The following is a 16,205-nucleotide window of genomic DNA, read 5'->3' as shown; positions in this document are numbered from 1 at the left end:
CAGGGCACATCAAATATGAAAGCTGAAGCGCTCTTATAAAATCCACCCTAACTGGCCAAATTTTTAACAGAATCTTTCCAGTACATGTTTCAAGAAGCACAAAGAATTCAAAACAGTACACAATGCTGCAGTCTTCAGCATTATCATCATGGCATGAAATCGCAGCTTTGCATAATGAATTAAGAATTCTACATGCAACTTTATCCTGAAATAAACATTTGCACAAGGTAAAGGAATGTAGATAAAGTCCAAATATGACTCTCATGAGTGTTAGTATGCTGCATGCAAATTACCTAAGAAAATGATTTTTTGAAAAGTCGACCAGAAAAATAATTACACAAGCTGTACGTGATGAAGCAAAGGAAGAACCAGGAGAAAGTATTCTTGAGTAAAAGTATCAAGTCATTAACATCTATGCAAATATATTTAAATAGCTATTTGAACTATTAGAAGATTGAGCTAAATACTATTGTTTTCCATATACTGAAAATTATTTTCAGTGTTCTAAGTTCAAAGCAGTAAAAAGATGTTCTGTTTTTAGGTTTCCTTTGTTAAAAAACCAAACCAAACCAAACCAAACCCCCTTTTATTCTTATACCCACATGAGTGGGGAATCATTGTATTTACCTCATCCAGTAAAGCTGAAATTTCAGGTAATTGCCGTATTTTTTTATTCTGATTGAAAAACAGGTGAGCGGCATGCACAGTTAACCAAGAGCTGCTTCCAGTGAAATGTTATTCTATTTTAATGGTGGGAAATAGCGGGTAACAATGCTTATATTTTAAATGCAAATACTGGGCAACAATAGCTATACAGGTATTGGTTTTCAATGACAAAACTAAACACATCTGTAATAATTCTAGCTAGACAGAGAATCATGTAAAACTAATAATCACAAGTGTCAGAGGACCCAAGAAGAAAAATACTTTGCACTGAGTATCTTTTCATACAGATAAACAATTTATAAGAGTATGGTATAACTGTTTCCTCAAGAATTGGTCAACAACTCTTGAATGTTCATTTCACAGGCAATTAAAACCTACAAGTGCTAATGAGCCACCAGTGCAAGTGTTGAAGTGTTCTTTTTGCAGTTCGTAATTTCTTGTAAAGCTTTTTAGTTTAAGATTTTAAGTACATAATCTATTTCATCCTTATTTTTTTTCCCAGCTTGAAAAACACATCATCAGTCCAAACACCATGTTTGATTCTAAGAAGCAAAAAGGCAAAAGTTTCTGAGTCAGCACGGTACTGAGGGGAGCCTGGTTGTATAAAGGTGAAAAAGTATAATCTCAGCTTAAATTTAAGAAATGCAGAATAAACGTAGTGCAAATTTTTGCTACTGTGAATCTTAATTTTGCCCAACTAAAAAGTATGTATTTTTACTATCTGAAAAACAAAAGGGAACAAAAAGCGAAATCCACAGCTTGCATATTCACACAACAAATTTGCAGAGATACCTCTGCACAGCTTAAACTTGACATACCAGCTTTTACAGTTCAATATGATGCTTACAACCATACAGACCTCTAAGTAATTTAAAGTTTAGTTTAAAAAAATAGAAACTCCAAAACCCCATCAAAAACCAAAACATGATGTGAAAGAAACTGGAATTTGGAAAACAGAGAAAATTCAGCAGTACCAAGAGAAAAGCTCCTCTTTTACATGCATTGCACAAAATGAAAAATTTTTACTGCAACAGCCATTTTCTTTACGACATGCTTAATCTGACTGTGATGTGTTATTTACTAGCAGTAGCCACAAATTTTTAATGCGATGTGTTCACACTACCACAACTTACATCAATGTAATTCAAAGGTATTTCTTTTGGGTGTATGTCTCACCAAAAGAAGTTTAGCATTTGTGTGCCGCTCAGAAGTCATCAGGTGGCTCAGTCCTTACATTGAACAAGACTACAGACAGTAAGAATTCAAGTCTTACTTCTGCAGTAAGAAAGTAAGGAATGCAGTGACAGGAAGGATGACCTCCTCCACTTGTACTACATGGACAGAGAATGAAGCAGTGACACAGAAGCCCGAAGACTTAGAACTAGAGAAATATGTATTATTTTCATTTTTGTTGTGCAACATAGCGATGTCAAGAAAAAACCAACAGAATTAAGCTCAGGTACCTCAGAAAACAAGGAAGGGGTTGGCTTGTGGTTAAAGTTTTTAAATTCCATGAGGTAAAATATCATCAAGTATCTTCTTTCCCAGAATATATTAAGCAGGACAAATCCAACTTAGTTTTTAACGCTGTTGAAAGTTCTTTTGATAGCAGCTCATGAAGGGATACTCTGTCATGTGAATACACCCAATTTCGTCCAGTCCAGTCATAGCGCTTGGGCCCACTAGAAAACAAAGCACATGCTGTGTAAGTACAGATTATTCATGGAGAGCTGCTGGAAGCCTGCATTTATAGTGTACCCTGGGAAAAAGAACAGACAGCAAAGAGAAGGGCTGGTGGGCAGTCTGGGGCAGTGGAGCAGAAGACAGATACTGCTGAGCCATCCAACAGATATCCATCCCTGAATGGAGAAAAGATGTAGCAGTCACTGACATAAGCTCCTTCCCTTCTTGGTTTTGGCACAGATTTCCCCACTTTCTTCCCTCACCCCCTTATTCCCTCACCTGTATAATCTTCTTGCACACAAATATTACAAGGGATATTTGTGTAACACTGAATGAATGGTATCAATTAGTTCTTGCAGCAGGTAATACCACATGCAGGTATTCTAAACACAGCAGAACACAAATCACCACTCTCTCTTCTTAGATGAAACGAAAGAATTTACCAGCTGAAAGCAAATATATTGGCATGTAGGAGGTTTGTACTTAAAATGCCGTTTTCCTCTGTGTCATCATGCAGTGTTGGCTTGACTTTTCAGGCCTATATTAAGTATCAACACAGAAACTTGAACACCTGGGTTCTATTCCAGACTTATCTATCTACTCAATTCTCCACACTGGAAACAAGAGAATGACTGAAAGGCTCTCATTACTGTTAATATTAACTAAGAAACTAAGAAAAAAAAAAAATCTTGTCTATGATCAGCCTTATCCTTGAACTCACAGGACAAAATGCCTTGGAATGGAGACAATCCATGCACAAGAAGATCTGCTGGAAAGGAGAGTATCTTATATACACACAAGAACAAACTGCAGGTTTTCAACAAACATAAACACTAATCTGAAACTTGGATATCCTGAATTACTCACAATATTCAAATGAAGAAATTTCCAACTACTAAACAAACTATGAGGAGTCAAAAATGCAAGCACAAATGAAAGTCACTTCCAGGGAAATCTTACTTCCTGTATGTTAAGTGGTAACTACTTGGAATCAGGATTATGTGCTCCAATTACTTTACATTTTTCACTTCTTTGTCTGTGCAGCACCACGATAGGGTCCTGTACCTAGGGAATGAATGATACAATGGGATGCAGCCATTCATGAAAAGTGGGCTAAGACAGGCTATTTAATTAATGACAAAGAAAAGCGTAAGTTATTTGAACTGTTTTAAATGTTATGTAATAAGGATCAGTGATATGGCTAGCATATGAAATGTCTCCATTGTCCTCTGAAACTTCAAAATGCTGTATAAATGTGATTTTTAATTTAAATTAATAATTTAAGCAAGGATCTTGTGACTTCTATAAAATGCCTACAAAGATAAATATAGACTAAATATATTTCTCATTGAAACTCTGCATACATTTTTAAACAGTAAGAGAGAAGAATTAAAATATCACATTACGGTATTATTAAGAGATAACTGTGTAAGGTTTAGAAGTCTTTTCAGTCAAAGGAGCTACATGAAGTCACTGCAGTCACACTGCTGGCAGGTTACACCCACCCCTGAAATCCCCTTTTAAAATTGTTGACTAAGCAAAACTTTGCAAACGCAAGCTTAAGTGCACTTCAGTGTATAGACACAGGATAGCAAACTGAAGGTCAAAAAAATACAAGAAAATGTCTCTCTCTCAAATCTTAAGAATTTGTCTTTCTCAGAATATGTTCTTAAAGACCCAAGATTCTATATTTACTGTACAAATAACATTCAATACAAGTGACCACCAGCAGACGTATTTGCTTCTTTTAGTTCCTAGTATATTGCACTAAGGAGGTATGTCACTCCAAATCATACATTGTCTGCTGGAGTAGCTTTTTAGAAGTGAGGAAGTAAATGAACATGCAGCATCATATTTCAGGAAATACCACTGTTTACCATGATACCAGCTGAGGAAGCACAAAACATTTGTAGGTGAATCATTTTTCTTTGCAAATGATTGAAAATACCATCATGAGAATTTTTGAGTTCATCTCTTTCCTTGTGTATTTTTATTCACAATTTAAAAAAAAAGTTTAATGTTTATCAACAAATTCCATATTCTGGAGCATTAATGTCTTAGCTCAACTAGTGTTGGCTCTAAACTGATAAGAACTCTCTGAATTTTGGTTTTCAGAAATACATGAAATCTTTGTGTCAATGACACAAATATCTTACAGTCATCTTAAACAGAATCAAGGTTCAGAAATCATGCTGTTTCAAAATATGCTGAATGAATAAATTCTGACACTCAGCCTGCATCTGTCTAAACAAAACGGTTTGTTCAGGTTGCTAGACATGTGCTTTAGCAAGTCACACACCTGCTAAGTAAATTATTTAATAAAAGGATTCTGGGATAGGAGTTAGTACAAAAATTATTAGCCTGGTGTGCTGTGTAGCAAGCAGTACATAAGTACACTAAAGCAAAGTCATGCTTGGAAATACCAGATCCCAGCCAGACCCAAGGGCATTTCCTACTTTCCAGTGGAAGACAGTCAAAGTTAGTAAGTACCCAGGGTTTGAGAAACGCCATCAGGATATTGCTAACATTTATTTATATAAGCTGTTCAAAGCAGGAATCCTTTATAGATGAGAAATAAAACACAGCCCTGGGAACAGCAGTACCTTGTTTCTGAACATCATCATGGGAAAAGGACAACACCACTCTTATTCAGAGACCAGGGCAGAGGGACCAGAATTGCTGATGTCAAAAATGGGAAACATAGGAATGGGAGTTCAGTTTCCTTCCAGTGAAGGAAAACTGTTTGTTTACAAAATATGTTTGTTTACAAAGCTTAAACAGTAAAACTTTGTATTCTTGAGTGAAACAAAAATTTTGTTTTGCAGCAACAGCCATATACATAGGTTTTAACACATCAATTGCAGATTTAACAAAAGGCGACAAGAAGTTTAAATGTCCCACAAGTCTCTGAATTATTTTAAAATCATATTCAGTTCCTAACTGGATCTTCTTGATTACTTGATGAGTCTTCATCCATTAATCTTCAGGTATTTCTACAGTTCTGTTTTTATTAAGTATCCCAAGACTTTTCTTTAGGCAAACTTTATGAAGTATCCCAGACTTTTCTTTAGGTAAATTTCATGTCTATTAAAATTGTTTCTCTTAAAAGCTTGAATTCCATTGTGGGTTTTTTTTTCCCAAGACATAAACCCTGCTACAGAATTCTACTACTGCAAAATTATTCCCAGTTTTGCAATCAATAAATTCTTTCTGAACAACATTAAAGAGGTATGCCTGCACAGTTACTGGGAGTGCTCATACTTTCCAGCTAACTGGTTCCTTCACCAGCAACACTGACCAACTCCCTCAGTCCAGACAGTGGCAGAGAACACAAATTTTGGGGGGAGACAGCTACAACATTTTCCCACTTAGCTGCCTGTCTTTCCTGCTGAAACCAACCAGAAAGCCTGGAATGGACCAAAACACAGCATTAGAGAAGGCAGAGGGAACAGCTAGCCAAGGCTTGGTAAAGGGCAGATGCCTGACAAAAACAATTAGTGGGAGAGCACATAAACATATAAAGCAGGAAATCCCACAAGCTTAAAGAGGAAGGAGCCACCCTGTTTAAATACAGAAGAGAAGTTTAGATCGTATCATCATCATCACTCTTTCCAACAGAAGCTTTGGGTGGTTTTGTTTGTGTTTTTTTTTAATCATGCTGTTTATTTTATTTCTGTGAGCAGACTGTCTTCCTGCAGACAGTGGTTTTGGACCAGAGCAGCATATGAAAATTCTGTATTACACATTTCCTGGATTAATTGGATGTGTCAGTATACTGCACTGTGCCTCAAACCTCTGTAACAAATTACTACTGAACGGTTAGATTATATCATGTTTTGAGAGTATACTGAGCAAAAAGGTTACTTATGGAAAGGATATTACATAGTCCATACGGTGCTATAAAAGAAGGGGCGTTACATTTCAACCTAGTCTGCAGACATTACATAGCTAACTTACACGTAACTTACCTAGTGGGTGAGGACAGCCAAATCTGACGGTTTGGTGTTTGCTTATTGATTACGTATGTTCCCATGTCTCCACCTAATTTAACTGTTAGAACTCCACTCTCAAAACACAAAATAAGAGAGAAGTTAAAAATTTGTCTCCTGTTCCTTGACAAGAATGACAGTATCTGATGTAGCTAAAACAGAAACTTACATTTCTGTATCACTTTCCCAAATATTTTCCTAACAATAATAGTTTGGAAGAATGATCATTAGGTATCAAAAACTTGTATTACCTAGGACAACCTGCATATCTTTGAGTCTGGTCTACACTTTAGACCTTCTTGTCAGAGTTTGATATACTGCGTTTGCACCATTCACAATGGCGCTGCTTAAATAATATTCTTGAGCTTTTGATCTGTCACCTTGGAAGGAATGCTAGTTCATTCTGCAAAGATTAAAACATCATCCAATAACAACTTTTTCTATTCCTGAACCATCGAGAAGTGGAGTGGTTCAAGATCAAGAAGCTTTATGTGTCATTGCTAGATTCCCGAGCCATGCAATTTTACCTAACTTTTCCTAAGTAACTGTAACAGTTTCCCAGTGAATAAACACAATTCTTTCTCCAATAATTCTGATAAAGTGCCTTTATCCTGAATCATACCTCAAAAATGTTCCACTTCTGAAGTCCATGAGGTCTAGTTTGTTTTAGTTATGCCAGCTTTAGACCATTATACTAGCAAGCATTTGTTTTCTTTGTTTTTACTTGCATTTCTTACTGACATGATTCATGTTTCTCTGACATTTTCATAAGTGCATTTGAATGGCATACATTAACTCTGACAAAAATATTTATATCCTAACTTTAAAAGAACAACCCTACTTAGACGAAAGGTAACCTACAGATGATCCAAATAATGCTGATTAAAAATTACAGCTTGATGATTCAGGTAACAGGTTAGTCATATTTTATCTACTGTTTCTCAAATACTTCATACCCTATAGCATTCCATTTAAGGGAATCATACTTTTCATTCTTTAGTCAGGACAGCCAATATCATTGCTAGGGCTATTTGCTATGTATAAACACTTACTATGGGGAAAAAAAAATTCCATTTATGAATACCTACTGCCTGCAAACTTAACCTGTAGCACAGGCAGCAGCTTTTAAGACCTTAAACTGCAAGTTACTGTATTTTGTAGTATGTGTTTCATACTACTGGATGTATGTCTGTTAGCTCCTGGTAGCAAGAATATTCGAAGAAACGTATTTTTTCTCCTGGACATGACAACCTTTAAAGGTTCGTTCCAACCCAAGCCATGCCCTATGATCCTACATAAACTGTATAAAGAAATCAAGTTCATAACATGTCATAGGCAGAACAGAACTTTATCACGTTCGCCACCTGGTGGCCGGCTACAGCATTAGCCTTTGATTGGAATTGAAACCTCGGACTCTTAAAACGTTTAACCCTTTTCTTTCCTCTTTCAGAAAGAACAACATGTTATTATGTCATCATACAGTTTATGCAACAAAAGAGTACTGGTAGAAATTAAGACGGATGTAAAAAGAATTCCTTTTGAGCCTCACAGAGTCAATGTCAAACACAATCCACTCTGCAGCAGCTAGAGGTAAAATTCTGACATCTCACCTTCACACAATGAAGTGTCTAAGAACATTAAAGAGGTAAATCACAATCTTTTTTGCTAATTTTTGTCCTAAGCTCTTTAAATCAGGCTAACAGGTGCTAATGTGCTAAAACACACCAAATAGTAATGGTTAAACAATGTTTTGCTCTTCACCTGAAAAGCAATTAGCTGTAACAGTAACTCCTTAATTAAAGCAACAAATAGTATTTACTAAGGGCAACAACAGAATCCTACTAACAGTGTTATTCTGTTATTTTCTATCCTAGCTATAAGAAATAAAGAATGAATATTTTGATGGCAAAGTTAAGCAGGAACTAGTCTGAAAACTACAGGGGTGTGTCTGTGGGGTGTTTCTGTGGTTTTGTTTCAGTGGTGTTTTGTTGTTTGGGGTTTGTGTTTGTTTGTGTGGGTTTTGGGTTTTTTGGTTGGGTTTTTTTTCACAGTGCAACCCAGACCATCTCTTCAAGGTCCCTCAGCATAAAACCTTAAATGACAAGGCTCTTAGAAAGCAACCTCCTAGTGATAAGACATGAACAGAGAGCAGAAGTTCTGTGACCTCAAAAAAATGCAGCAGCGAAAGACCTGTGTTGCAGATGGCAGCGTAGGGAGAAACTGCACTCTCCTACAAGTCATGTAGAGGGCTGTAACATACAAACCACTTCAGGGCTTGTATATAAAGCTAATAAATTCCTATATACAAATCAACAGCGGATTTTTAATCTATCACTCCTCTAAAAGAATTTGACTGGCCAACCTATTAAAGACTCCAGTTACCAGGCTAGCACCTGCCCAGTGTCTCCTGTGACAGTAGCTTTCTCTGGTCTCACTTCTGCAACTATCCAAACATTGCATCCTCTTGTTGCTTCTCTCCACCACAGGCTGACGTGTGTAAAGCCAGGATAAATGTACTCTGCCTGGCCAAAACAAATGTAGCTCTTGGTATTCAGAGCAACCAAAGAAACTGCTGTATCAGCTACATGTCATGTACCTGTACTATGCCACACAGGGCTGTCCTATGGGAGTATTTCATTGGAAATGTGACTCTCCAGGGCAGCCTTGGATGCAGCGACCATGAGATGCTCAAATTTGAGATCCTCAGGACAGTGAGAAGAGCGTGCAGCAAGCTCACTGCCCTGGACTTCACAAGAGCAGACTTTGGCCTCTTCAGGAACCTGCTTCGGAAAGTTCCATGGGATACAGCCCTAGAGGCTGACTGTTGGTTGACATTCAAGGATCACCTGCTACAAGCTCAGGAGTGTTGCATCCCAACCACAAGGAGGTGCAGCAGGAGGGCCAGGAGACCTCCTTGGATGGATAAGGAACTCCTGAGGAAAATTCAAATGAAAAAAGAGGCTTTATAAGTGGAAGCAAGAACAGGTGGCATGGGAAGAGTACAGGGATGTTGTCTGGGAAGCTAGGGACCAGGTTAGGAAAGCAAAGGCCCAGTTAGAATTAAACTTGGCTAGAGGTATTAAAGATAACAGGAAGGGATTCTACAGGTATGTAGCAAATAAAAAACAGACAAGGGAGAATGTAGGCCCCCTCAGGAAGCTCTCAGGAGAACCGGCTACACAGGATTTGGAGAAGGCTGAGGTTCTGAATGACTTCTTTGCCTCAGTCTTCACTGGCAAAGGCTCTGACAAAACCACCCAAGTCTTGGAAGGCAGACGCAGGGACTGTGAGAATGAAGACCTTGGGCCCACTGTAGGAGAGGATCTGGTTCGAGACCATCTTAAAAACCTGAACGTGCACAAGTCTGCGGGTCCTGAAGGAGCTGGCAAATGAAGTTGCGAAGCTGCTGGCCATCGTATTTGAGAAATCATGGCAGTCAGGTGAAGCTCCCGACGACTGGAAAAAGGGAAATATAACCCCCATTTTCAAGAAGGGGAAAATGGATGACCCAGAGAATTACAGACCAGTCAGTCTCACCTCTGTGCCTGGCAAAATCTTGGAGCAGATTCTCCTGGAAGGCACGCTAAGGCACATGAAAATCAACAAGGTGCTTGGTGACAGCCAGCATGGCGTCACTAAGGGGAAATCCTGCCTGACCAATTTGGTGGCCTTGTATGATGGGGCTACAGAACTGATGGACAGGAGTAGAGCAGCTGATGTCATCTACCTGGACTTGTGTAAAGCGTTTGACACTGTCCCACACGACATCCTTGTCTCTAAATTGGAGCGACATCAATTTGATGGATGGACCACTCGGTGGATAAAGAACTGGCTGGATGGCTGAACACAAAGAGTTGTGGTCAATGGCTCAATGTCCGTCTGGAGACCAGTAACGAGTGGTGTCCCTCAGGGATCGGTGTTGGGACCGGTCTTGTTCAACATCTTTGTTGCTGACATGGACAGTGGGATTGAGTGTGCCCTCACCAGGTTTGCCGATGACACCAAGCTGTGTGGTTCGGTTGATACGCTGGAGGGAAGGAATGCCATCCAGAGGGACCTTGACACGCTTGTCAGGTGGGCTGATGCCAACCTCATGAGGTTTAACCATGCCAAGTGCAAGGTCCTACACCTGGGTCGGAGCAATCCCAGTCACAGCTACAGGTTGGGCAGAGGAGAGATTCAGAGCAGCCCTGCGGAGAAGGACTTGGGGTTGTTGGTTGATGAGAAAATGAACATGAGCCAGCTTCAGTGTGCGCTTGCAGCCCAGAAAGCCAACTGTATCCTGGGCTGCATCAAAAGGAGCGTGACCAGCAGGTCAAAGGAGGTGATTCTGCCCCTCTACTCTGCTCTCGTGAGATCTCACCTGGAGTATTGTGTGCAGTTCTGGTGTCCTCAACATAAAAAGGACATGGAACTGTTGGAACAAGTCCAGAGAAGGGCCACAAGGATGATCACGGGACTGGAGCACCTCCCGTATGAAGACAGGTTGAGAAAGTTGGGGCTGTTCTGCCTGGAGAAGAGAAGCCTGCCTGGAGACCTCATAGCAGCCTTCCAGCATCTGAAGGGGGCCTATAGGGATGCTGGAGAGGGACTCTTCATTAGAGACTGTAGTAATAGGACAAGGGGTAACGGGTTAAAACTTAAACAGGAGAAGTTTAGATTAGATATAAGAAGGAAATTCTTTCCTGTTAGGGTGGTGAGGCACTGGAAGGTTGCCCAGGGAGGTTGTGAATGCTCCACCCCTGGCAGTGTTCAAGACCAGGTTGGACGAGGCCTTGGGTGATATGATTTAGCATAAGGTGTCCCTGCCCACGACAGGGGGGTTGGAACTAGATGATCTTAAGGTCCTTTCCAACCCTAATTATTCTATGATTCTATGATTCTGTGATTTAGCAGGGAGAAGTGACTGCTGATGTCAGGTGCCTATGCTTCCTTAGAAAAATTTATAGACCAGTTGCTGTTTCCTCTTGGACTCATTTGTTATTTTACATTATCTGTTTCTCTACACACTAAACATTTTAAATCCTCGAATCATACAGCAGCATGTGTTACTTTTCACCAGAACAGTTGCTCCAGTCAGTATAAACAGGCATATTTTTACAATAAAGCTGTAAAATCTGACAGCATTCTAAGTGTTGGCACTAAGGTGACCAATTTAAAATTCTTCCTCAAAGAAAAAAAAATACAGTAATTGCATTGGTAATAAAATGCTTAAAACATACCCCTAAAGAGACATCATAGTCTTCTGGGGTAAAAGGCTTATCTGTCAGGTCCTCAAAGAAATCTGCTAAGGAGTCCAGTGTCTCTTCAGCCAGTTTTTCGTAAGTGGTCTCATCTAAAGACCTACAAATAACATACAAGTCCATAATTAGGAGAAATCTGTAGAACACACTATTTTCCCTATAATAAAAACATACCATGACCTTGGAGGAAACAGTAACCATGAAATGAGCATATAAAACAAGCAGTAAGTTGGGTTGTTTTTTTTTTTATGTAATGTAGGTTACTATCCACCTTATAAATGGAAGTGGAATTTTGAAATTTTGGTAGTAGAGCTCTCTCAATTGAGGAGTATGCATTTTTTTCCTCAGATATACTGACTTCTGTTTACCAAGAGGAGAGAGATAGGAGAAGGTTAGATTTCAAGACCAGGCATTTTCATAAAGGGACTTCGTGCAAGAATTACTTAGTTTTGAACTTTATGAAGAGACAAGCACCTCCAGAAGCGAATGTCACTTTGACTGTAAGAAACTTGCCACATCTACAAGCAGGTTAGAAACATCATTATCACATGCCATGTCCACATACGGCATTTGACTTCTCAAATTACCAACACAGACTGGTAATTAGACGTTATTCTTATGAACTAATACATACAATTACCTTCTTCTTCAGAGAGTCTTAAAGCACCTTTGTAGCCATTACGTAAGGCTTACAGCACTTGTGAGACTGCTTCTGTTATCCTCTTTAAATAAGTATAAAAAGTTAGTGGGAACAAAGTCTAGGTTAGTTTAATTAGCCAAACGTAATTAAATCACTTAAGTTTTTCCACCTGTATCAGTGTTAACTTTTAACAGAGTGTGTAGGTGGATATCTCTAGCAGCAGACAATTCAATGAAATCATTTCAGTTTTTTGCTAATGGGTACAGCAATACAACAGTTCCTATGGACTATGGTGACTCAGTATCTTTCAGTTAATACAGATATTTTATTTTTAAGTTTCTTGCTAGTCAGTTACTGAAATGTACTCTATGCCACTTATGTGAGGAACACCGCAGAAAAACCTAGGGGCAAGGAGAATGGAAAGCCTCAGAATTAGGCAGGATTCACATAGTGGTTCAAGGTGCCATTAAGGTACTTAAGAACTACCTTAGGTACCTGCAGAATCCTTCGTTGGGCCTCCAACAGCTACATCAGATGGGGAGAAATCTCTGACAGATACTGTGTCGCATTCTCACAGCACAAGTAGAAATTTCACATATTCTGACATACGTAAAATGGTGCTAGACCTATGTTTAGGTACCTTAATTATCTCTTAAGTGACTTCCCACATTCACCTCCCAAATTCACCCAAAATGCTTTCTGTTAAAACTGTTCTTTTCCATCATCACATCAACATTACATTAGGTGATACCCTTACCATACCTACGGATTATTAAAAACATGCAGAGACAGCACTGTCATATGAATGTTTCAAAATACCATTTACCCTGTGTCATTCAGAGTTCCCGCACATCTTAAATTCATGAACTGAACAGTCTTGCTCTTCACCTCTGAAGCATATTGTAATTGCTGTTGAAAGTAAGGGTAAGTAAAATGGAATTAAAAGTTAAACCACAAAGATTTATAAATTACGTATTTGTCACATAAATTAAGTAAATCCTTGAACACTTTTCCATCCTCCCCAAGTAAAATACTCACACTCTGTGTCACAGAGCTAATAAGGAAAGAATTATGTAGCTTTAGTCTTTGTATGATTGAGACAATCTAGAATATCCTTGTTTTCTGACACAAACTAATGAAAAGAAAGAAGAAAAAAAAAAGGATCTTATTCATAGAACAGTGAATTAGGAAAGAGAAGAACTGTTTTCTTTCCTACTGCTCTCCTACAGAATTACTGAGCAACTTCAGGCAACTAGCTTAGGCCAAGATTTTCACAAATATCCACTACTGAGATGATTCATTATCAACAACTTGTGTACCTCTGTTAGAAGCCATTAACGTTTTCAACTGAAGGAAACAGAAGCCCTGAATCCTCCTAATTTACAAAAGAGATAATATCATAATTCACATTCCAAATCTCTTCTGAAAAAAAAACACCAAAAAAAACCCAGCTGTTTCATTCCTGATTTATTTTCTTTTTAAAAAAAAAAACAAAGGTACAAAAAAGCTTTATCAACTTACTGGCAATGTAAGACAAGGGAGCAAAATGGACAACTCCTTTTAGGGAAAGCAATACATGAATATCGATAAAAATACAGCTGGTCTAACACACTAGCAGAAGCACTCATGCTATCCACCAAGACAGACAGATAGCATGTTTGCCACTTTCCTCTTTGCCTGGGCTAAAAAGGCATATATTTTTAGATGAACAGGAAGATAACATTCTTGATTGCTTTTTGTGTACTTGCACAAGGTTTTCAAAACTAGCAGAGTGAGCTGAAAAGAAAGTGACATTTAAAAAGGAACTACAACTGACCGTCTTCAAGTACACCTGTGAGCCAAACACAAAACCAGCTCTCTCCGTATGGTCTGATGTCTACCCTCAGGCTTTACAGATGAACTATCTGGTAGTCCAAAGCCATGACATGGTCATAAAGGACACCAAACTCCTACCATCACAATGATATATACTGACAAAATACACACTGATGTATGTGTATTTTTTACTGTACCCTTTATCATTTCCTTAATACACACTTAGGATCAAAAGCTAAACAACCATAAATATGTCCAGGTTCTGGTCAGACTGAGAGGCTGTAAATCCCTTAGTTTGCTCATGCTCAGTTTATGACCTGAGATGGCCAACACAGTGGTAGCATACACTTGGTATCACCCCTTCATATACCAGACCCAGTGCTAAGGGTGGCCAGCACGCATTCTCTGCAATGGGAAAAGAGTAGCAAACAAGTAAATAGCTCTGGAGCACAGCAAACACTGGATTCTCTTTGTCAGCAATATGGACTGTGGGACTGAGTGCAACCTCAGCAGGTTTGTTGATGACACCAAGCTGCGTGGTGCAGTCAACACACTGGAGGGAAGGAATGCCATCCAGAGGGACCTGGGCCAATGCCAGTCTCATTAAGTTCAACAAGACCAAGTGCAAGGTCTTATGCCTGGGTCGGGGCAATCCCAAGCACAGCTACAGGGTGGGCAGAAGCTGGACTGAAAGTAGCCCTGAGAAGGACTTGGGGGTATTGACTGATGAGAAGGTCAACATGAGCTGGCTTCAGTGTGCACTCACAGCACTCAAAGCCAGCTGTATCCTGGGCTGCATCAAAAGGAGCAGCAGGTTGAAGGAAGTGATCCTACCCCTCTCCTCTGCTCTCGTGAGACTTGGGAGTACCGCATCCAGCTCTCTGTCCCCAACACAAAAGGGATGTGGACCTGCTCGAGCGAGTCCAGAGAAGAGCCAGGAAGGGGCTGGAGCACCTCTCCTATGAAGACAGGCCGAGAGCGGGATTTGTTCAGCCTGGAGAAAGCTCCAGGGACACCTTGTAACGGCCTTCAAGTGCCTGCAGGGGGCCTACAAGAAACCTGAACAGGAACTTTTTACAAGGGCACGTAGTTATAAGACAAGGGGGCATGGCTTTAAACTGCAAGAGAGTAGATTTAAATTAGGTATTATGAGGAAATTCTTTAACGTAAGGGTGACGAGGCACTGGCACAGGTTGCCCAGGGAAGCTCTCTGATTCCCTCTGACAGCTCTCGCTGTTCCCGTTCCCACAGCGCAGAACTGGTGTATTTGCGTATTTTCGGAACGGCCGAGACCGCCGGCCCCACACTTCTGCGCCCCGGCGCTCCCGCGGGCGGGGGGGAGGGGGGGCGAGGCGCGCTCCAGCTGGGCCAGCAGCTACCGCAGCCCGCCTCGGCGCCGCTTCACGGAAGCGGGGCCGCCTTCTCCCGGCCAGAGAGGAATTACGGTCGCCGCTGCCCGGCCCGCAGGGAGCACCGAGCGGGGGGGGGGAGGGGGATCCTGACTAGCACCACAGGCCTGCAGCACCGGCTAGGGACCAGCGGCAGAAACTCCGCGGCCACCCTTCCCTCCCCGCCCCCGAGGCCCGCTCGCAACTGCAGCCTGGGCTGACGCTGCCGAGGCTGCCCCGGCCTCCCCAGGGCAGCGGCAGCGCTGCCATCTCGCCTCCTCCCTCCCGGCGTCGGAGGCCGCACCTCGCTACCCTGCCGCCTCAAGCTCACCGTCCGCCCGCGGCCGGAAGTGGCTGTCCCCGCCAGCAGGACGCACCCAAGGACTCCGCTCCGCGGCCGCGGCGCCACCGCCGCCACCCGCTGCGCGGCATTAACCGCGCCGGCCGCCCCCAGCCTCCACATGTCGCCGCTGCCCGCCGCGGAACAGGCCGGGGAGGAGCCAACGAGCAGTGCCGACAGCGAACAGGAGGCGGCGCGGGTCTGGGCTGAGGTGGGGGCGCGTGGCGGCCGCCGGCGAGGCCAGCGGTGGGCAGATCTCTTCGTCCTTCCCGGCCAGAGGCGGGACGGGTCTTCCCCAGGTGTTGTGGGTCAGCGGACTGGTGGGTGTTTCTGAGGGGCAACCGCCGCCGGACGGACCCTTCGCCGGTAACGCGTCTTGACCGCAGGCATGCGTATCGGCAGGGTGCTGCGGCCGAGGAACGGCGGTGGTGCCGCCCTCTG

The 16,205-nt window shown here is 41.4% G+C and overlaps 1 protein-coding gene across 2 annotated transcripts; it reads right to left on the bottom strand.

Annotated features, from left to right (window-relative positions):
- Nucleotides 1–392: 392 nt before the first annotated feature.
- Nucleotides 393–15,962, bottom strand: FXN (frataxin). Of its 2 annotated transcripts, none has more exons than XM_061470842.1 (5): nt 15,756–15,962; nt 13,048–13,133; nt 11,561–11,681; nt 6,318–6,415; nt 393–2,348 (listed from the first exon to the last, which is right to left on the bottom strand). In XM_061470842.1, exons 1-5 carry the CDS (start codon nt 15,885–15,887, stop codon nt 2,195–2,197), a joined length of 591 nt encoding a protein of 196 aa, XP_061326826.1. In that variant the 5' UTR covers nt 15,888–15,962; the 3' UTR covers nt 393–2,194. The 2 variants fall into 2 exon arrangements, with proteins under 2 accessions (XP_061326826.1, XP_061326827.1); XM_061470843.1 differs by having other exon boundaries at nt 13,048–13,130.
- Between the last annotated feature and the right edge of the window lie 243 nt (nt 15,963–16,205).

This window comes from Pezoporus flaviventris, unplaced genomic scaffold (assembly GCF_033815535.1).
Source record: "Pezoporus flaviventris isolate CSIRO_AGI_PZ_B2104156 unplaced genomic scaffold, CSIRO_AGI_Pfla_v1 ptg000064l, whole genome shotgun sequence".
Classification (NCBI taxonomy): domain Eukaryota; kingdom Metazoa; phylum Chordata; class Aves; order Psittaciformes; family Psittacidae; genus Pezoporus; species Pezoporus flaviventris.
This window is presented reverse-complemented; position numbering and strand designations above follow the sequence as displayed.

What these genes read in the sequence shown, in the direction of transcription:
- FXN (XM_061470842.1), bottom strand. Translation starts at nt 15,887, where the DNA reads ATGTGGAGGCTGGGGGCGGCCGGCGCGGTTAATGCCGCGCAGCGGGTG. An exon ending in GGAACTCTGAATGACACAGG is followed by an intron (nt 11,682 to 13,047) that starts GTAAATGGTATT and finishes TGTTATTTGTAG; the next exon opens with GTCTTTAGATGAGACCACTT. An exon ending in TGGCTGTCCTCACCCACTAG is followed by an intron (nt 2,349 to 6,317) that starts GTAAGTTACGTG and finishes TTTGTTTTCTAG; the next exon opens with TGGGCCCAAGCGCTATGACT.